Source organism: Electrona antarctica (assembly GCF_951216825.1).
Source record: "Electrona antarctica genome assembly, chromosome: 7".
NCBI classification, from domain to species: domain Eukaryota; kingdom Metazoa; phylum Chordata; class Actinopteri; order Myctophiformes; family Myctophidae; genus Electrona; species Electrona antarctica.
This window is the reverse complement of record NC_136812.1, coordinates 52,742,040-52,764,621: the sequence shown is the minus strand read 5'-3', so window position 1 is coordinate 52,764,621 and position 22,582 is coordinate 52,742,040. Positions and strand designations below refer to the sequence as shown.

Sequence of the window (22,582 nt, the reverse complement as noted above, 5' to 3'; positions counted from 1 at the left end):
AAGGGAATTGACCCAACTGTCACACAGCACAGTTTAGGAGGCGCAGATAGTGTTGAAGCTCCTGTAATGGTCCATCCAGCACTCACTATGAGCAATATCAACCCCCCTAGCGTTCAAAAGATGGTCATCGAACACATTGTGAAGAATGATGCTGCCTTGTCACGTCACCAGACGGCTGAGTACACCCACGCTTTTTACTCTTTGTCTTGATTACTGCGTTGCTAGCCTAGTAGCTCTAAGAGAAGTGATGGATGAGATTTACAATATAACGAAGAACAAAAAGGCTGCGCCTAAAGGCAACGTGCTTTACACTCGGGGGCAGGGGCCAACCTTGCCAGCGTATTTTGGCAATGACGGATATTCCGAAATCGAGACCTTGAATGAACCGTTGTCGGAGGGAATGCTGATGACGTCAACATGGTGGACCGATGAAGGTGGACCGATGAAGGTGCTGATAAAAATAACTTCCCATGGAAAGGCAGCTTCAGGGTTTGCTGCAAAACTGTATCAACACGGACACGTCGTTCAGCACCTGATGCCATTTCAGCAAATTTTCACAACATCCAGGGTAAACAGGCTCCTTGGAAGTTCCTGTGCCCAGTGCTTCCCAGAGTCCAGAGCTTCCCACACATTAAGTAGAATGTATTTTATGGTGTTCGGCTCCAAATGGTCCCAGTTGCCAGTCCATGGAGAACGGAGCGCCGCAAGACGCTTGCATATATATATATAGGATCTATAGGATTCCTCAATCACGCCTAGTTCAAGCATTTGCTTGTGTATCAAGATCCGCAGGGCCTCCTTATGGTTGTGAAACCCTCCTCCGATCATCACTTTCACGTCGTCATATATATATATATATATATATATATATATATATATATATTTAAAAAAATAGGATGGTTAAATGTTGTTTTTATGTTATCTCTAACCTTTTAGCACTTCATGTGGCACTTTTGTAAAGAAATATTTTCATTATTTGCTTTTATTAGATTTCTTACCCCTATCCTGATATGTTGTTCTTTTGTACACTGTTTTGTCTTGTGAGACTACAAACCTTTTATGCTACATAGATTAAAATTGTTCCTTATAAAATAAAACGTATAATTTTACCTGGCGTTTTTCTCCATTTGTACAGTTAGTGTAGTTATTATTATAGTACATGAATGCAGTTGTAAGTCTACTAGAGACATGTAGGAATACAAACATTTTACGGTCACCTTAGGTGGAACCAAAATCTGTCTCGGCCTCTGGACTATATCAGAATCATCCTCTGCCGACTGCATTTCAAACCCTCCGTCGCCCTCACCCCACCACGTCTCAAACGTAAACCGTCCTGTAATGTATTCCACAACATTGTATTAAGTAACCATTGTTATTGAAATGGCGTCCACATGTTGTCATGCAGTGCTGTTGTGGTTACATTTATTTTTTATTCAGAAACATCATTTCATAAACGCCACGAGCGAGACTGCTTTCCTGATCGGGAAAAAACCCAGAAACATCAGCTGGACAATCCTCTACAGGAGAAAGTATAAGGGGCATCCCAAGGACGTAAGTTACATGCTGTGCAGCTTATATATTTGCCACAAAGTGTCATTACCTATACAGTCATCAACTCCTGGAAGCGGCTGCAGCCAGACGCTTGGAGCAGAGCAGAGAGCATGTTTTCAGCACGAGGACACACATGGCACGCCCTCAGTGAAGTGTTCAGGAGAGGGAGTCGGAGCGAGCGGCGCATACAGTATTCTTCTCTTCTCTTCATCATGGCGAATCATGTTACCTAACTGAAACTGAAAACGGCCATCAAAAGGGACGATGATGGTGACATTGAACTGCAAGACAATCAGACCGTACTGGACATTAGAGCTGTTGTTCATGGCTCTTTTCATCAAGCCAGCCAGGCTTTGACTACACTCAATTACCAGAGAAACCAGAAATGTCGAGGCTGTGTTTTTTCTGAGGACATTCCATGCCCATGTGATCCTGGTGACTTGGCCCCTGGACATAAATGGATATGCCATTCTATGGAACAACCAGGCAGTTAATGGCTACACCATCGGCAATATCTCAAGAGGTGATAAACCTAGAACCTATAAAGCTGACCGGACTGCCCAACAGACCAAACCCCCTTACATTTTTGGTCAACGGCGGTCTTTTTGGCGCAACCACTTTCCAAACTTTGAACAATATCCTGGAAAGCCAACCCTTCATGGTGGGACACAACCCAACCCAGACAGATGTCGACTGGTACAATGCGGTCATACTAATTACGAAGGACAAGGCCGCTGCCAAAGCCATTGTCCAATTTGGCCACCTTAATGGGTGTTTCAGCACATGACACAACTGATGGCCTGATCCGACGATGACTTACATGAAAGTCGTTCTATAAAGTGCATTACTTGAGTGTTTTTTTAACACTCAAGTAATGATATGGATGCTTTGAAGCAAGGCACACATTCACTATGAAGTGTTATTCTGAATTGTGTATTGAACATTTCTATTCCTCCCTCCATTAGCTCCATGAGCAATGCTGGTGTGGAATTGCTTTAACATAATTGAAGGCCACCTGATGGGTAATTTGGAATTATTAAGATTGAATTGTTAATTGTTCGTGGATTTGTTTACATGTCTCCAATGACTTAAATCTTATGCCCTATGGTCCCACTGATTTCGGTTCTCACTTCTCCCCAGCTGGCGTGAAGATAAAGTATAGTTGTTTCCCGTTTATCTGCTCCTCTCTGTGGAAAACATGTTATTTTGGCCTTGGTGCTTTGCCGTAGCAGACAAGCAGTCTCCAACTAACTTGACTAGAACCCAGTTATAAACTACAACTGCCCTTAAAGGACTACATATCCCATGCCTTATGCTTCCTGGTTTTGATAGGAAGTGACAGTGAATCATCTCTTGGTTGTTTGACACGTTGCTCTCTGTGCCTTCTCAAATCTTGATTAAAATGATATAAATACCGTGTACATTTTGTGGCACGGGAGAGAGACATTTTGTAATTGGCTGTATGAGGATCTGTTCTGTACTCTCCGAACTAAAATTAATTGACAAAACCATATATGCTCCTGACTGGACAATCATTTATTTCTGTGGACTCATCTTTTCTATTGGGTATTTAAAGGTATTTTTCTAAGAGTATGTCCTGCTTAAGGTAACATTTGGATATTGATCCTTCTCATTAAAAGTATTCCTGTTAAAGCTAATTATTAACTTTATAATCTAAAAGGTTTAAATCATTTTTTGTAAATTGTTAGAGGCTCTCTGCCTAGGTTTTTGGTGCAGAGTACTTATTTGTACTCTGATTACTTTCAAAAGTATTTTTATAGTTCCAGAGTTTCAGCTCTGGCTATCAAAGTAGTAATACGTAATACAGTCCTTTATATTAGCATTATTAATTAGGGTAATTAAATGTGTTCTATTACCACCTAAAAGACTTTATTTGTTTATGTATTTGTGTGAGAGGAAAAAAATGGTCTGGTCTGATTTTTTTGCTCAGACAATGTGGATGTTGGCTGCGTGCCGGCAGGGCGTGCCAGGTGTCACCAAACGCTCAAACTAAATGGTAGGACGTAAATAGAGAAAAGAGAATGACTTCAGTTGTATAGAAGAAGTCAGGTTCATGCACCTTACACAAGGGAAAACCTTAACAAACAACACAGCCAGCTCAGGCACACTGACTGTTTTGCTAAACTGAGCACACGGTCTGCTGCCCCCTTTATAGCAGAGGCCCCAATCAAGAGAGAACAGCTACAGGTGAGCCTCCCAGGTGAGACCAGGATCTAATCACTATACGGCCAACAGGGAGGGAGAGAGAGGAGGGTGGGGCAGTGGTGGGTGGACAGTAACAGAGTACATTTACTTGAGTACAGTGCACTTTATTAGAAAATGTAATATACCACAGGTCATTTACCACAGTATTTGTATACTTTTTAACAAAGAATAATTGAGGCACTATTCATCTCTACTTTGGACTATGGGGACATTATATACAGAAACACATCAGCTATCACACTTGGACCCAGTTTATCTTTCTGCCCTCAGATTTATAACAGGCGGCAGCTATAGCACCCATCACTGCATACTGTACAATAAGGTTGGAATTGGCGGCCCTCCCTTGCGACAAGGAGAGACCAACATTGTGTTTTATTTGTCTATAAAGTTCTAATTGGGAGTTCATGAGTTCAAGATTATTTGATGCTTGAGACCACACATGCCTCCACTAAGTCTGGAAATGTTTGAAATTCTTAAATTATATGGTATCCCCGACAAAATGATCAATGCCATAAAAGTTCTATATACAAATACCGGTACCTCAGCGATCATCCTTAGGCCTCACTCAGACCTTTAAAACATTGATGCATGCTTGTTGTATGAATGTTGTGAGTGTCATGGACGCCCCAATGCATTTCCAATGGAAGTCACATGGTTTGTAGTCCACATTTTGGACTACACGCTGTTGTATGGCTTTCGGCTGTGTTTCGACTGCGCCCCTCCCCCTCATACAACACAAATGTTGTGTCAAACCATGTGACTCCCATTGGAAATGCATTGGGGCAAGCTGTGTCACACCCTTTGTATACAACAAGCATACAGCAATATGTTGCGACCGTGTGAGTGAGGCCTTAGGCTGAGCTCACACCTTTAATGCAATTCTCGTGCTCGTTGGATGCATGTTGTGTAGTGTCATGGCCGCCCAATGTATTTCCAATGGAGGTCACATGGTTTGACACAACATTGTGTTGTGTGAGGGGGAGGGGCGCAGTCGAAACGCCCCTCCCCCTCACACAACACAATAGGCACGTTTACATGTCACGTTCTAATCGGGTTAAAACAAGGTTTTAAATACACCCGATTTAAAATATCCATGTATACACCTAAATAAACCCGATCAAGTCCGACCCGATTTAAATTCTAATCGGGTGCAGAGGGGTGGTCTAGACTTTTTTTAGACCCGATCAAGAGGACATTTCTTCCATGTATACACCTTAACCCGATTAGAATCTGATATGTTCTTTCTGCACATCAAATCGTCGGCAATTTCTGTTGCTTAACCTCCTTGTTTTTGGCAGTGCGATGAGGCGGTATTCCTCTCTCGTTCCCTTCCCTCTCCCCCTCTCTCTCTGCAAGCGCACGTGCGCGCACACACACGGAACTATTGCCGAAAATCTCCCATGCAAATAAAAAGTATAAATAAATAAAAGTGTTGCAGCCACTGAGATAATGGATGATGAGAATCACTCGTAGGCTACCTGAAGTTGCATGCGCTGCCCCCCCCCCCCCCCCCCCCCACCCCTGCCTCTGTGATCGCAGATCTGTTTCTGTTTGTCTGAAGAAAGTTGATATCCAATACTATGCCTACATGCATTATGGTTTAAACTTGAAGCTGGTCAGTTTAGTGTGCTTCAAGTGAGTCAGAGTCGGACCAGCTCCGCTGCTTCAAGTCAGAGTTGGAACAGCTCCGCTGCAGCTACAGTAATTGATTTGACCTAGTTTCACGTCTTTTGCTAGTGATGTAATCAATTCATCATTTGGAACCACCTGCGTAAAATTCCACATTAGCCTATTTTACATTTTAAATGGCTTGCATGCCATGTAGCCTACTCTTAATATTTTTCATTGTATATAGATATTTAATATAATATTCTTTCCATTGCAACTATAGGGTAGGGTAAAATGTGAAAGCTGAATTAATAATAAATAGTATAAAGACGAGACGACTCAGACCATAAGGGTTATTAATTACTAGCCACAAAATAAACTGGAAATCAATCAACTCCGACGTCTGAAGGCTCTACCATTCAGTAGCCTACCATTGCTAAACAGACACAGTCCAAGTAGGCTAGTTGCATTCTCGACAGAGATGAGAGAGGAGAGATGGAACCCAGCCAGCACGCCCACTTGGGTCCCATGTGGTTTCAATGCGGGATACATGGGTACAAGTGGGAATGGGCTTGAACTGGGAACATGTAGTTCCAACATGGTCTACATGTGGGCTAACTTGCATGGGTTGGAAGTGGGCAAGCCTATATAGGTCCCACGTGGTCTACACAAGGGCTAACTGGCATGGGTTGGAAGTAGGCAAGCCCATATTGGTCCAACATGGTCTACATGTGGGCTACCTTGCATGGGTTGGAAGTGGGCAAGCCCATGTAGTTCCAACATGGTCTACATGTGGGCTAACTGGCATGGGTTGGAAGTGGGCAAGCCCATCTACAAGTAGGGCTGTAGCCTGTAGGCCTACACAAACAGCAGCGTTGTAACAGTAGGCCTATAGAGCGTCGCAGTCCCGCCCCCTACATGGCCCAGGAAATGATTCTCCGTTCATTTTCCTCATAGACATTTCAGAAAGTATTTATTTTATTTATTTACTTTTTGAAATGTCTATGGGAAAAATGCATTGGGATTCATTTCCTGGGCCATGGTAGGGGGCGGGACTGCGGCGCTCTATAGCCTATAGGTATTAGGTAGGCCTACCATTACAATCCCTTTGTTCTTCTGCTCATCTTCTCCACTCATTTCCCCCATCAGAAAAGTCAAACTGTTCTGCTGCTTCATTAACGAAACAAATCCAAATACATCCAGTGGCGGCCTTATATATGTTTCAATCGTTTCAATTGAAACAGGCCTCGAGCATTGGGGGCCTCCCGATTAAATTAACCCAAACTAAAAACAGTTCAGTGTGTGTAAAGGCGGGAGGGAAGAATTAGTAGGGGAGCCTATCACTTTCCGTGATTTTGGAATGTTAATTTTTGGAGACAGGTATATCTTGATTCTTGGGGTTACCAGAATGCCAAAAAAACATGTCTCCAATTTTTTATGTCAGGTTTAGCATGTTTAATTAGCATAATTAGCTAATAAATTGTCAAAAACGGAAATGGCAATAACTTTGCTTCTAGGTAACTTATAAAGGTGATCTAAGAGTCTGAGTCCATGTTTGTGATGTCCAGAAATGCATCTGTTACCATTGTGAAGTCATACAAGCTTTCCTAATTAGCATAATTCCCATAAATTATGCAAAAACGAGGTGAACATCAGCAAATTGCTGCATGTTATAGCTATATTTCGTTGCTTTAAATTAATTAATAAATGTGATCTTACAGACAGTAAGTCTGTTTGCATGTCTAGAAAATATTCTCTTTCCATAACTAGGATATGCAACCTTTCCATTATTAGCTTTATATATATATATATATATATATATATATATATATATCCCTCATAAAATAAAGAACAATATGAGAAATGGTCACAGAATTATCACATGATTTTTATTCTAATATTTACAGAAAGTTTTGAAAACACATTTAATTGAAGGGTCTTCGTCATCGTCAATCCCCAACAGATGTGCCTTGTTTACATTACCACACACCTCTAATCATCGGCCCTACACATGCACATCTCAGAGCAGTTCAAATTTTGAGATCGACAAGAACAATGTGATATGCACTGTGATTTCTTGCAGACACATTTTATCAGTTGGGTAATGGTGGCTGGGCCGTGGGTATCCCGTGTTGTGACTGGCACCAGTTGATCTCCCTCAGCCTCCCATCCATTTTTTGTTTCTGGTGGCATCTGTGGGTTAGGTACGTGGTCCTGATCCCATACCATTGCCTGATAATATGCATGGGTAATGGCTTGATTTAATGCTGCTTGTGTAGGTGGCAGCTTCTCGGCTTCTAATTGTTTCTTTGTGAATAACCTCCACCTGAGCTCATCAACATCCACAGGATTTGTACCGGGCTCGTACAGCTGGCAAACAAATGCTTCAATCTTTTTTGACAGTTGTACCCTTCCAGCTAAGAGTGTAACTGTCATAGATGGAATGGCATTGGTACAGGCAATGGGAAAGCCACCATGGATCAAGACATGTTCCCAGTAAGCTGACCACTCCATAGCCACACTGGACAGGAAGACCAAAGAACATAGTGAGATCCATGTAGTGTTTGACCGACGCCAGTGTGGAAAGCCCCGGGCCCCTACCACTTATCATGTGGAAGACAACACACCGATAGGGAAGTGTCAGAAAAACAGTTCTTGTCAGGTATCAGCACTAAAGATGAGCTGACTGTCTTATCTTGCTAAGAAAGCCCTCCAACACTTCCAGGTGAAACCCAATGTTTTTATAATCACGTCAAGGCAGGCTGTCCACTCAAACTCTATCGATGTAAAACATCTCCACAGCGTACAGGAAGAGGCTGACACAAGGATAATCCTGCACAGCCTGGATGCTGTCCGAAGAGGGGCAACACAGCTCTACATTGAGTCCCCTGACACTGATGTCTTTGTTCTTACAATACGACGGTACCATCAACTGTGCAAGGACATCTATTTCATCACCGGTGTGGGGAACAAAAAACGTATCATCGCTGGAGCCAGTAGTGCAGGCACTGGGTAAAACGAGGACTTCAGCCTTACCAGGGTTCCATGCCGTCTCTGGAGCTGATCAGACAGCTCCAGGGAATTTAACCTGTTGGCCAGGTCCAAACAGGTGTCCTGTGGAGGTGGTATCTGCAGTTGCTACTGTATATACTATGAGCTACAAAAAGGCTCAGTTCTGACGCAGCACGTACCTAACCCACAGATGCCACCAGCAACTGAATATGGATGGGAGGCTGAGGGAGCTCAACTGGTGCCAGTCACAACACGGGATACCCACGGGCCAGCCACCATTACCCAACTGATCAAATGTGTCTGCAAGAAATCACAGTGCATATCACATTGTTCTTGTCGATCTAAAATTTGAACTGCTCTGAGATGTGCATGTGTGGGGCAGATGATTAGAGGTGTGTGGTAAGCAAGGCACATCTGTTGGGGATTGACGATGACGACGAAGATGGAGACCCTTCAATTTTCAAAACTTTCTGTAAATATTAGAATAAACAATCTGATAATTCTGTGACCATTTCCCATATTGTTCTTTCTTGCGACTGCAGGTCGCCTTTAGGAAATTATGGACGGGCCTGCCCCAAAGTTATTAGTTCTCAACAGGCCCGAAAATTAAATTAGATCTCTATATGGAGCTGACCTGTTCTGACATTCCATATGTTGATCTGACCTCATCAAACCCTGTACACTCAAGACACGCTCCATATATGGCCAGTTCAGAATACATTCCATATGTTGATCTGACCCCCCATGCCAAAGCACCAGCACTCGCCCAGCAGTCTGTCATGACCCAGGCAGATATGTTGATCTGACCCCCCATTCCAAAGCACCAGCACTCGCCCAGCCCTTTAGTGCGAGGTCGCTTCTAATATTTTCTAGACATGCAAACAGACTTACACTGTCTGTAAGATCATGCGTATTTATTAACTTAAAGCAAAGAAATACAGCTATTTCTGGTTTTGGTGTGATTATTACATAGACAAAAGGTTGCATGATTTATTCATAGGATGATAATTATTCCTGGAGTTGTAAACATACACTTGAAGTCTGTGAGAAGCTTTCAAAGTTGACTAAAAGTAAAACATGCAGCAATAGGCCTATCTCACAGCCCGCTTTCCACGCCCACTTCCGGTAAATAGTGGTGTCTTTAACATTAGCATTTACACGTTTTTTTCTCTGGAGAATCTAAGTACATTTTCTAATGTAAAAATGTGACAGACCAATATTATTATGAAGCAAACAAGATGGTAAATCAGCTCGAACAGATAGAACAAACCTTACCTTGAGAAAACAAAAGTTGTAGACTTCTTAAATTACCTCTGTTAACATGTATCGTCTATGGAGTGACGTCACGCTATCACCACTAACCCCGAAAGGGGGCGTATTAAGGGGGGCGGGGAAATTCTGTGAGATAGGCTTATTTGCTGATGTTCACCTCGTTTTTGCATAATGTATGGCAATTATGCTAATTAGGAAAGGTTGTATGACTTCACAATGGTAACAGATGAATATCTGGACATCACAAACATGGACTCAGACTCTTAGATCACCTTTATAAGTTACCTAGAAGCAAAGCCATTGCCATTTCCGTTTTTGACAATTTATTAGCTAATTATGCTAATTAAACATGCTAAACCTGACATAAAAAATTGGAGACATGTTTTTTTGGCATTCTGGTAACCCCAATAATCAAGATATACCTGTCTCCAAAAATTAACATTCCAAAATCACGGGCATCAAAATTTGATTGATAGGCTCCCCTACTAAATGGGTAAAAGTGGGAAAACACATGTGGTGACCCATTTTATAGTAATACTAGGCCTATTAATAATAATATGGTTAGCTGTGTGTATAATAATAATAATGTATTATTGAGTGGTGCAGCCACTTAAGGAACGGCAATGTGTGTCCCTATGTCTGTCTGTCCGTTTAGGGTACCAACAGGTGACAAAGTGGCGCTGTCGAGCTTCACACCGTGCACAGGTGCATGATGGGAAGTTGAGATTTTTTTAGTGGAGTGTACTCTCAGCCTACTGTACTGTACTGTACTATACTTTTACATAATAGGTAGTTAAAACACCTTAGAAGCCCGGAACTATTTAATCCATTTCATCCAGGGTGCCCATCATTTGTAGCGCACGGACCACTTTTACCGGCGCACCGGAAGTTGGTGTGCATGTCTGTGTAGCAGCTAACAATAGCCACACCACTCTAGAGTCGTTCGACAACAACGGGAGGTCATAATAAATCTATCGCGACTAGCGACTGGACCGCGGAAGGCCGTCAAACACAGGATATTTTTTCAGAATTAGACGGGATGATTTAGATTGGGAGTTATGATCGTTTTAAGATTTTCGTTTTCGTCAGCTAAACAGGCAGGGGAGATTTTCGATGACGTGTCACTTTTTGACACGTCATCGGATCGGGCAACAAGCGCTCCAAGGCTCTAGAGCGATGCGAACGGTTTTGTTTTCATTAATCTCCGTCCTGTTTATCAATCTCCGTGTTGGGCACTTGACCATGACCTTGAACTTGGACGGAGAACTCTGACTTGGACATCCAAGGTGTTAATCAACTAGTCGACTAGTAAACTAGGCAACTAGTCAACTAGTAAAACTGACTAGAAGTGAATGCCCTACAGTACAATGTAGTACAATATGAGTACAGTATAGTACAAGTAAGTACAGTACGACTACAGTACAAGTGCATTACAGTACGAGTACAGTACAGTACAATGTAGTAGGCTACAGTACAAGTACGGTATCAGTACAGTACAATGTAGTAGGCTACAGTACAAGTACGGTATCAGTACAGTACAATGTAGTAGGCTACAGTACAATTACAGTATTAGTACAGTACGAGTACAGAACGAGTACAGTACATCCAGTGGCGGCCTTATATATGTCTCAATCATTTCAATTGAATTTAAAAATTATGTAATTATTATTATTATTATTATTATTATTATTATTATTATTTGTAGTAGTAGTAGTATTGCATTGCATCACATCCTTCCAATCAGCCTAGTCAATTATTCATCCTCCTCCTGTACGTCCACTTACCACTAGTTGGCATCAGCTAATAATTGCTGCAGGTTTTTTTGTTTTTTTGATAATAATTATTCATTATTAAAATTATGACGTCATGAACGGGGCCTCCCGCGTGCACTCACTGCACTAGCAGCGCTGAGACACTGACAAAAAAAGAGGGAAAAAAAACATTTTTATTTTGGATAATAATTATTAATTATTAAAATGATGACGTCATGAACGGGGCCTCCCGCGTGCACTCACTGCACTAGCAGCGCTGAGACACTGACAAAAAAGAGGGGGAAAAAAACATTTTCTTTTTTTTTTTAATAATAATTATTAATTATTAAAATTATGACGTCATGAACGGGGCCTCCCGATCTCTAAGGCCGCCCCTGAGTACATCACCACTCTGTTCAGATGGGTCTGATTTCATTATACAAACAGCAGCTAATCTGATTAAAAGTGGGCACATGTAAACACCTGATCGGATTGAACTTGCCCCATGTAAACACTTGATCCAAAACCTTCAATCGGGTTTATTTTAATCAGATTGGAAGAAAGGTGTCCATGTAAACGCACCTAATGTTGTGTGAAGTCTGGAAAATCTGCTTTCAAGTGCTCTGCCCCACACACTTGGAACACCTTACAGACTTCACTAAAGTACAGCTCTCTTCCTAATATATAACCAGTACGTTATAACCGCACGTCTGGGTGACCTGGGCGAACGCTGAAGCTTTGGCATGGGCGGTCAGATCAACATATGGAATGAATTCTGTACTGGGCATGGGCGGTCAGATCAACATATGGAATGAATTCTGTACTGGCCATATATGTAGCGTGTCTTTAGTGTACAGGCCAGGGTTTGATGTGGTCAGATCAACATATGGAATGTCAGAACAGGTCAGCTCCATATATGGAGATCTAAGGGTGGCAGCAGGGGGCAGTGTCTTGAGTGTACAGGGTTTGATGAGGGCCCTGTTAGGGCCGGTGATGTCAGCATGAGTCGAGTCAGCTATGACCTTATAAGGAGTGTGTGATGTCAGACGTAAATGTGTCATCAGCTCCATATATGTAGATGCAGGTGATGTAGTGGATAAGTTACAGTTTCGTTGGTGAAAGGTCTTTCTTCATTTGCATTGTTGCCATTGTTGTCTATGTCTAAGCAACCAAAACCAGTACAAGTCCAGTGAGTCAAGAGTGTTCTTGCCGGGAGGTTTGGAGCCTTGTGCCTGGTCTTCGTGGGGCATCCACTAGATGACATAAAAGTCTGTTTGCAGACTTACAAGTCGTACCATTTTTCCAAGCATGGCGTCGGGCCATTTGTCTAGGTTAACTCTGTCTACAAGATTGTTTAATGTCACTCAACTACGGCACTGGCAAACATGTTTCGTGCCAACTCTTCAAAAGGCAACCCTCAGTGGTCCTTCATTGGAAGATGTGAACTTCAAAGTGGAACTAGGTGTGACACAGGATGGGAAAACCATAGTGTGCTACCATCCCTCTGTCGATGTCCCGTACGAGCTCACACAGCCCATTGAGCGGCCGGACCCGGTGACTAGCCCGTTGGAGACGCACGACCAGGTACTGAAGGCCCAGCTCAGTGTGCAGGTGCTGAAGAAGAACCCAGGACTGACCGTAGAGGAGCTCAGCAAGATGTTCCACACCACGAAGCACCGCTGGTACCCCAGAGGACAGTACCGCACCAGACGGATGAAGAAGGATCCCCCAAAGGACAGATGATAATAGTTAATAATGCACTTGAGTCGTTTGTGTCATTTGCATGGGGACATCCCCATCCCCCTATGGGACATCCCCATACAAGGAGAAGGCCTAGAATCAAAATCAGAATCAGCTTTATTGTCACATCACAGTTTAAAGAGATTGTGACATTAAAAAAGTTTTTGTAATTTTTCTTAATGTTTTTTAGGTTTTCTGAGCTCAATTGCACCCTGAACTTTTAACATTCAGTAGATTTTATGTGGTCTGGGTGCTCTGCTTTTCCTGCTGTTTGTGATGTCACAGCCTGCAAATCCCATATATGTCAATGGGATTTGCAAGCAGATGTCACTGTTTTCACTATTTTGCCTGTTTTCATTGCAGCTCAACGGGCTTCCAAACCCCAGAGAACTGCAGACCACAGATTTTCCACTGAATGTTTAAAGTTCTGTTTTTTTGGGTGTAATTGAGGTCATAAAACCTAAATGAAAAACGAAAATAAATGAAAATTAATGTCATGAATGCTTTAACAAGTAAAACAATATATGTATATATCACACCTGTGTGAAGTGAGCGGCACACTTATCATCAAACATCCGTGCTCAGCCAATCAGCTGAGCACATTCCGTGCTTAAACGGACAGACAGACAGCATAGGAGAGGCTAGTGCTGCTCAAAAGTGGGTGAAATTAATCTTCCCATCGTGTCATTTTTTCCAAGAAAACAAAAAAGGGAAGAAGAGAGAGGGGAGGTAAGGAGATCAAGGCAGGAAAGAATAAAGTTTGAGCACGTTTACCACAAAAAGTAAAGGGTTTCAGATATTTAGAAGCTTGTTAGCCGCATGGTCTCCCTTAGCTTATTTACAGTACAAGTAAGGGGTTTCAGGGGTTTCAGATATTTAGAAGCTTGTTTTACAAACGGCACAATTGTAGGGTCTTATCTTATTTACAGGCTGTACAGCCATACAACCAAGGGGTCTCTTTTTACGCAAAATAAATGTACACAGTACCTGAGATAATAATATAACAGGAATTGCCTGCCATTGGCATTGGCATCGAGTTAGGTCATCCGAGACTGACGTCATAGAAGTTACCCATGCAGGCCTTCCCCTTTATGGGGATTTCGGACGGCCCCTTGTTCCTGACGATGGAACATGCCATCGTTCCATTGTCCCCATGCAAGGAGGAGGCCTGGCTCGACTTTGGTCACCCGAGGCTGATGTCATAGAAAATACGCAGAAATCACCACAGCTGAGTCGGACATCGCCATTTACAATTTAGGCATTTGGCAGACGTTCTTAATCCAGAGCGACTTCCACACATATAGCTCGACTCCCTAGTAATTATGCGGCATGACATTTAAATAGCATGACTTTGAAGAATCCTGGCTAGTATAGCTTGCTACTAGCATTGTTTATATGGGGAAGGCACTGATTGAGGTGACATAAAGTGTAGGCTATTAGCAGAATGCTTTTATACGCCATGTCAAATAGCAGCACCTTCCTGCTGAACCTCACCATGTTGGTTCACACACTTGGACTGACGCACGTTAGGAATAGATCAGCCTTGTTTGCGTCCAGATGTTCCGCAGCTGTGAGGTGGCCATCAGCGGCTGCTGCTCCTGGTAACATCAGAAATGTCACCACCACCTATGCACAGTGTGCCAAAGCCAGAGCAACCCCGAGAAAGAAAGAACTGTCTGAAAAGAATCTGAGCCGTTACTTTGTCGACTACCGCAATGTGAAGCTGCGCGCGGGGTCCGGCGGGAAGGGGGCTTGCACCTTCCACAGCGAGCCTCGTAAAGAGTGGGGCGGTCCCGACGGAGGTGACGGAGGCGACGGAGGCAACATCGTCATCAAAGTGGACCGGGCTGTGAAATCCCTGGCGCAGATCGCTCCAGTGTACAGCGGAGAAAGCGGCCAACCGGGGGGCCGCAAGAACTGCTACGGTCGCAACGGCCAGCCCACCTTCCTTTACGTGCCGCTCGGCACGGCGGTGAAGGAACAGGGAAAGATCGCAGCGGACCTCTCCGATCACGGCCAGGAGTTTGTGGCCGTGTTCGGAGGGGCCGGAGGGAAGGGGAACCGCTTCTTTCTGTCCAACGAAAACCGCGCTCCGAAAGCGGCCACGCCAGGAACGCCGGGCCAGGAGAGAGCCCTCCAGCTGGAGCTGCGCACCATGGCCCACGCCGGCCTGGTCGGCTTTCCCAATGCGGGGAAGTCGTCGCTGCTGAGGGCCATCTCCAACGCCAGACCCGCGGTGGCCGCGTATCCCTTCACAACCCTCAATCCCCACGTGGGGATGGTCGAGTACAGGGATCACGAACAGGTGGCGGTGGCGGACATCCCGGGCATAATCCGCGGGGCCCATCTGAACCGCGGCCTGGGCATCTCCTTCCTGAAGCACATCGAGCGCTGTCGTTTCCTGCTCTTCGTCCTGGACCTGTCCGCCCCGGAGCCCTGGACCCAGCTCCGGCACTTGCGCTACGAACTGGAGCAGTACGAGCGCGGTCTGTCTGAGCGGCCGCACGCCATCGTAGCCAACAAGATGGACCTGCCCGAGGCCCGCGCTCAACTGGAGACTCTCAGGAGTCGCGTCGCCCCCCAGAGGATTATTCCCGTGTCTGCGCTTACGGGACACAACACAGAGGAGTTGATCCTCCACCTTAGAGAGTTGTATGATGGCGACATCCAGGGTGTAACACAGGATAAACACAGATAGTGGGAATTGGATTTTTGGCTTCCATATAGGACCTCCGAAGTACTGTGGCACGCTCAAATTTAGAGCTAGACCAAAGATAGAGATACCATTTGATTCTGGACAACCTCAGGTTTCCAATAGGACCAACCCTGTCATGTCCAGTAGTGGGACAGATTAAATGCCCTGTACTTTCAATCAATCAATCAATCAATGAGGACCTGATGGTCAAGGCTCTTAGCTTACACCTTACATAAAGCTTACAACAAGTACAGGGTTTCAGATATTTACAAGCTAACCTACAACCTAACGGCACAACCGTAAGGTCTCTCTTATTTACATACAAACAATGTTATTTACAACATTACGTACAACCAAGGGGTCTCTTTTTCAACAAAATAAATGTAAACATATGGATGGTTGACGTGGAGCTCCACATATGGACGGTTGACATGGAGCTCCACATATGGAGCCACCCGAGTCATTTTGATTCTGACATCATACTGACACAGATTAGACAACATGCACCGTATGTTGGCGTAGCTGTGACAAGAACTCCATATATCGCTATGGCTGAGGCATTTTGACATGAGCGGGAGGGGAAAACGCCACACGTCACAGAGGAATCACACTGCTGATCTGATCACACAAAAATCCATTGTTGTTTCCATTGTAGCCCGTTGTTGTACTCAATTCATCAGTAAGACATACTGCACGAGACCAGACGCAGATTATATAAACCTCTGCTGATTGGCCAGGTCGGGTATCCCACTGACGTCCCCGAGGGACAATCACTGTCTGTCCATCAAGAAGTTCTGTGGACTAATCGCCATGCGGATCCACTGCAGGACCTCCCGTTTGCTCCTCCCCTTCCTAGAATCCCCGTCCCGCCATTGGCCACACGGCCGCTCGTCGTCGACCATCTCGGCCAATGGCAGAACGGCGCTGCCGCGCAAGCACGTTCTCCTCTCGTGTCGACGCCCGCAGAGCACAGACTCCGGCCCCGCCTCTCGGCCGCCCGCAACTGACCAGGTGACGGTGTTAGGCCACGCCTACCCCCGCGACGACTTCACCAACGTGACGGAGAAGATCCTGACCAAAGTGGGACGGAACCTCCACAACCAATCGCATCATCCCCTCTGGCTGGTCAAGGAGCGAATCAAAGCACACTTCTACGGTTGCTACGTTGGTCGCCACGGCAGCCCTCTGTTCTCCGCGCACGACAACCTCAGTCCCGTGGTCAGCGTGGAGCAGAACTTTGACAGTCTGCTGATCCCGGCCGATCACCCCGGCCGGAACCGAGGGGACAACTATTACATCAACAGGTCCACCATGCTGCGCGCTCACACGTCGGCCCACCAGGGGGAGCTGGTGAGGTCGGGGCTGGACGCGTTCCTGTTGGCCGGCGACGTCTACCGGCGGGACGAGATCGACGGCAGCCACTACCCCGTGTTCCACCAGATGGAAGGAGTCCGGCTGTTCTCCGACCGCCAGCTGTTCTCTGACGAGGTGGACAACGGGCGGCGGGCAGACCTGTTGCTGTTCGAGTCCGGGGGTCGCAGGACCCCTCACAAACAGGAAGCTCACACGCTGGAAGCCGCGAAGCTGGCGGAACACGACCTGAAGAAGACCCTCACGCGCCTGGTCGCGCACCTGTTCGGAGGAGAGCAGGAGGAGGAGGTGGAGGTCAGATGGACGGAGTCCTACTTTCCCTTCACCCATCCCTCCTTCGAGATGGAGGTGCGTTTCGGCAGTGACTGGCTGGAGGTGTTGGGGTGCGGCGTGATGGAGCAGGCGGTGCTCGACGCGGCGGGCGCGTCCGACAAGGTGGGCTGGGCGTTCGGGCTGGGTCTGGAGCGCCTGGCCATGGCACTGTTCCGCATACCCGACATCCGGCTGTTCTGGAGTCGGGACGAACGCTTCCTCGCGCAGTTCGTGCTGTCCGATGTCCACCAGCCCGTCTGCTTCCGGCCTTTCAGCAAGTACCCGCCGCTGCAAAACGACATTTCCTTCTGGCTGCCGGCGGTGGGGGAGGAGAGCGAGGGCGGGCGAGCCAGCTTCAGTCCGAATGACTTCTACGAGCTGGTCAGGACGGTGGGGGGGGACCTGGTGGAGAGTGTCACGCTGCTTGACGACTTCACGCACCCCCGGTCGGGTTGGAGGAGCCTGTGTTTCCGCGTGGTGTATCGCCACATGGAGCGAACTTTGACCCAGGAAGAGGTTTGCACGGTTCACCAGGAAATAGAGAGGCAGGCCGAGACACAGCTAGGAGTGCAGGGGAGGTACTGACCCCACCCCCACTACAACACACACGCGCGCTCGCACACACGCACATGCACACGCACGTGCACACGCACATGTCAGGAGCATCAGGTGTGGATCAGTACATTCCATGGCGAGTGACAGTGCCCCGTCATGTGGTGGATGTAGCGTGTGGCGTTGACCACACACACGGTGGCCCTGGTCAAGTCCCTTATCTTCCTACCATGGATGTCTGCACACTGCAGGGAGTGTGCTTGCCTTACGAGGCCCTGGGCTGGTTGTTAGAGCATGGAGGGATTTGATCTAGCTGTTCTCCACATGGCATAACATTTCTTCAACCAGTGATAACTAAACAAACTAGAAATGCACTCTGTCGAGGTGCCAACGTGCGCCTTGCACACAAGTAGTAAATGGTAAATGGTAAATGGTGCATTTATATAGCGCCTTTATCCAAGGCGCTTTACAGAGATTGTGCATTACATTCACCCATTCATACACCGATGGCAGCGGAAACCATGCAAGGCACCAACTAGCACATCGGGAGCAATTAGGGGTTCAGTGTCTTGCTCAAGGACACTTCGACAACTCTGGGGGAGCCCGGGTTCGAACTGGCAATACGTGGCCTACTTGTGTGTAAGCAGAGCGCGCAAGTACTGCTACTAACTAATACAACTGCTGTTCTAAAATGCTTTAGACCCGTTATTGACCTTATACCTTATACCAAAGTTGAAACATCAACAGCCAATAAGGGACCACCATTATTACCCTGACATACATACATATACATGTACGTACATACGTACGTACGTACGTATGTACATACATACATACGTATATACATACGGTACATACATACATACATACATAAATACATACATACATACATACATACATACATACATACATACATACATACATACATACATACACACACGCCCACAGGCAAGTGATAGGTCAAGTTTACATACCAAACTTCATACTATATTGGTTATTATTAAGATCTGAAGGAGCCTATGGTGTGCACACTAGAAACACGCCTCAAACAACACCTACAGTATATCACATCAAACGAGCAGACATACACACTACCCTGTACACACACTTTCAATCCCATCCCATCGCTAACCTCATCGTTTCAGTCAGAGTCCGATGGACCAGTGGACAGCGGAAACTAATGGAGCATAGATGGATTAAAAAATTGCAAACAGTAACACCCACTGGTCTAAATGAAAGAATCTGACTATCAAACACCTACATAGTACACTCACACCTCATTCATTTTTATGTTCATCTTGCTGTTCTATTAAATAAATTGTATCCAGGCCTTGCTGTGAACTTTTACTCTTTTAAGGTTTTTAGGTTGTTTTATTAATGTCCATTTTTTACCAAGTATATCCATTTTTACCATGGTGTTTTAGAGGATGGTTTCGGACCATGGCTTAGGTATGCGGTCTAGTCTAACTTGGACTCAGGGGGATGGACGCCTCTGCCTTGCATAGTCCCCAGTGAATAGGCAGGTTGCCCTTCACTGGTAACCTTACATTGGCTTTTAAATATATGAAGGTATTGTAGGCTGGGATTTTACAAAAAAGCCCCCCTTTTAAATACATACATACATACATACAGACATACAGACATACATACTTATAAGGTATGCCATCTGGTGGCTAATGAACCAAACACATTCTCAGAAGTTGAAGCAGTTTTAGAGGACCCACTTTTAGGCCAGTGCAACAGAGCATGCTTTTGCCTTTTTTTAAAACCTTACCCATTTTAACCAAATACATAAGGCCAGTGCCACTGGGGGTCTCTTTTTAACTGTTTTAACAAAACCTGTTTTATTGTATGGTAGCACTATTTTAGGGATGTGTTTCCGCTGTCCACTGGTCCTATAGTGGACCAGGGGCCCACTGAGGGAATCCTGGAGTCCCCCAGTTGGACACATAAGGCTGAGGATCAGCCGTCCTCACTGTACACACAGAGCATATTTGGGAGTGTCTCGAGTACCCCCTCTGTCATAACCCTAGATTTTGCCTGTCTCGTTGTCCTACAGGGGGCTCCTGTGATGGGGTGCCCTCCAATAACCCTCTCTCCAGGTCATAATAATACTCCTGTTCCATGGTTATATACCACTAACCCTCTGCCTTTCTCCATTCCTTCCCTTTATTTCATCCATTATTAATTGCTTTTATCATTATTTTATTTTATTATTATTTTATTATTTTATTATTTTATTATTTTATTATTTTATTATTTTATTTTATGTTATTTGTTGACTTTATCATCCTATCTTATCATTGGGATACAGTACAGCTATACTATAGCCCTTATATTATTTCTTCCCCCATAAACAAACCCCCACCACCCCCCCCCCCCCCCCCCCCCACTTTCATATCCACCCCATCCTCACTCCCAGACCAACCATACCATGGCACCACCACCTTGGACACCCCCACACTTAGCTCCACCCACAGAACACACCACCCTACTTCTAACTTCCTTAGGATGTTGGCTCTCTCTTTGCCCCAAATAGTCCAGAGGCTTAGTGCACTTTTTTAGGAGAATAGTGCACTTGCGGATAAAAGCGCCAAATTTTGTATGAGGCTTCTTTATGTCATGCTAAAGGATTTTAGCCTAGGAGCCCTTGTCAAATATCTATTTTAAATATCAAATTGCAAGACTATCAATATCAATGAAATATGTGAAATATGTGAAAATCCGCCTAGTATTTTTCAGACTATATACATCATAAAATGATCAGATTACTTCCAAATGTGATAAAGTTGACTTATTTTGACATTATTAAAGTCACAGAACATGAAATATCATCAATAACACCTTTATTGCAATGAAGAATACAAATTAATATGCATCATAGTGCGAAACATGTTATAGAGCTGTGCGCATTCTGCCTAGCTGTCACAATTGCATTTGCAAAGTGGGGAACAGTCCAAATTTGCATTGCTGCATTGGCAGGTATACATCACCTTTACAGGTGCATCTGATCAGCTCTCTGCAAGCTCTGGAAACCTTTGGAATGGTCAGTAAACTAGCACCCATGACCCTTCTTCCTTGGCCCATAGTTTTGTGGAGAAGGAATCATTTGATGGCTTTGTGTGCTGGTGGCCCAGATGCCTGCTTGGTAGACTGCCCGTTTCACATGTGAGTGCACCCTGGGTGGGAGGTAATTTCTCTATCGTTCGATTTTGTTCACAGAAGAGTTATTTTCTTTTTTCGTTGATGGAGCTCAAAGGACTGGATTTGTCGTACAAAATTACTGTCAGTCTTTCAAGCTCCCGGAAGTGCTGGCAGTCAACATCTAGTTGCTGGAAGGGATGCTTTGCCAGATTGACGAATGTTTCTGTCGCAGGCAGCATCATAGGCTTGCCAGGTCCGCCAAGCTGACTTCTTACCCTTTCCATTAATAGCCGGGGAGCGGGAATAGAGATGAACCTGTGATGTCATGACATACTTTTTATTTGTGTTTTTTCTATTAACTTGGTCATTAAGGAACACAGAATGAGAGGTCTGCTCTGACCAAATTAATAGAAAAAAAACACAAATAAAAAGTATGTCATGACATCACAGGTCCTCTCAAATTTTGGGTGACTGGCTCCCCGGCTATTAAGGCATATGTTGTGTCACAACCGGAATATGCGTGAAACATAGGCAGGGCTCGAGATTTGGGTTCCCCTAGGCTATTGCAGTCTACCAAGCGGGCATCTGGGCCACCAGCACACGAAGCCACCAAGTGATTCCTTCTCCACAGAACTATGGGTGGGTTAAGGAAGAAGGGTCATGGGTGCCAGTTTGGCTGACCATTCCAGAGGTTTCCAGAGCTTGCAGAGAGCTGATCAGATGCACCTGTAAAGGTGACTGTAGTGTAGTACCTGAAAATGCAGTAATACAAATTTGGACTGTTCCCCACTTTGCAAATGCAATTGTGACAGCTAGGCAGAAAGCACAGCTCTATAACATGTTTCACACTATGATGCATATCCTTGTACTATAATGGAAAGGGGGAGCAAACCAATATATTTATCCGTCCGGCTTCTCCTACGAAACTTGGCAATTCTGCTCAGCAAGCCATCCTGGGAAGCAGTATAGGGGAAGGCCTCTCGGAGGACATGAACACCCTTTCTTCATACCTGAAGGACTGCCGCCTCAAGCTCAGTGTTGAGAAGACTGTAGCAACAATGTTCCACCTCTACAAAAGGGAAGCAACTCGCCAAATCAACATCATGGTCGACGGTGCCCGGCTACAGTCCCAGTCCTCACCGACATACATGGAGTGAAGCTCGACAGAACACTGTCCTTTAAACAACACCTGGACAGTGTTAAGGGAAAGCCCGTGCCGCACTGATACAGCATCTAGCTGGCACCACGTGGGGAGTCACCACAAAGACACTGCGCATCTCCACCGAGGCCCTAGTTTTCCCTGCCGCTGAATACTGTGCCTCAGCCTGGAATCGCCCCAGCAGAGGTC

The 22,582-nt window shown here is 45.2% G+C and overlaps 3 protein-coding genes across 3 annotated transcripts; all 3 read left to right on the top strand.

The window, feature by feature from the left end:
* Positions 1 to 12,728: 12,728 nt before the first annotated feature.
* On the top strand, positions 12,729 to 13,163 carry LOC306926101 (large ribosomal subunit protein mL42-like; the record flags this gene model as incomplete). Its single annotated transcript, XM_079505360.1, has 1 exon — positions 12,729 to 13,163. The coding sequence occupies one exon, from the start codon at positions 12,729 to 12,731 to the stop codon at positions 13,161 to 13,163; it is 435 nt and encodes a 144-aa protein (XP_079361486.1).
* A 1,456-nt stretch (positions 13,164 to 14,619) lies between these two features.
* On the top strand, positions 14,620 to 15,858 carry LOC306926343 (mitochondrial ribosome-associated GTPase 2-like; the record flags this gene model as incomplete). Its single annotated transcript, XM_079505607.1, has 1 exon — positions 14,620 to 15,858. The coding sequence occupies one exon, from the start codon at positions 14,620 to 14,622 to the stop codon at positions 15,856 to 15,858; it is 1,239 nt and encodes a 412-aa protein (XP_079361733.1).
* An 807-nt stretch (positions 15,859 to 16,665) lies between these two features.
* Positions 16,666 to 18,123, top strand: LOC306926342 (phenylalanine--tRNA ligase, mitochondrial-like; the record flags this gene model as incomplete). Its single annotated transcript, XM_079505606.1, has 1 exon — positions 16,666 to 18,123. The coding sequence occupies one exon, from the start codon at positions 16,666 to 16,668 to the stop codon at positions 18,121 to 18,123; it is 1,458 nt and encodes a 485-aa protein (XP_079361732.1).
* Between the last annotated feature and the right edge of the window lie 4,459 nt (positions 18,124 to 22,582).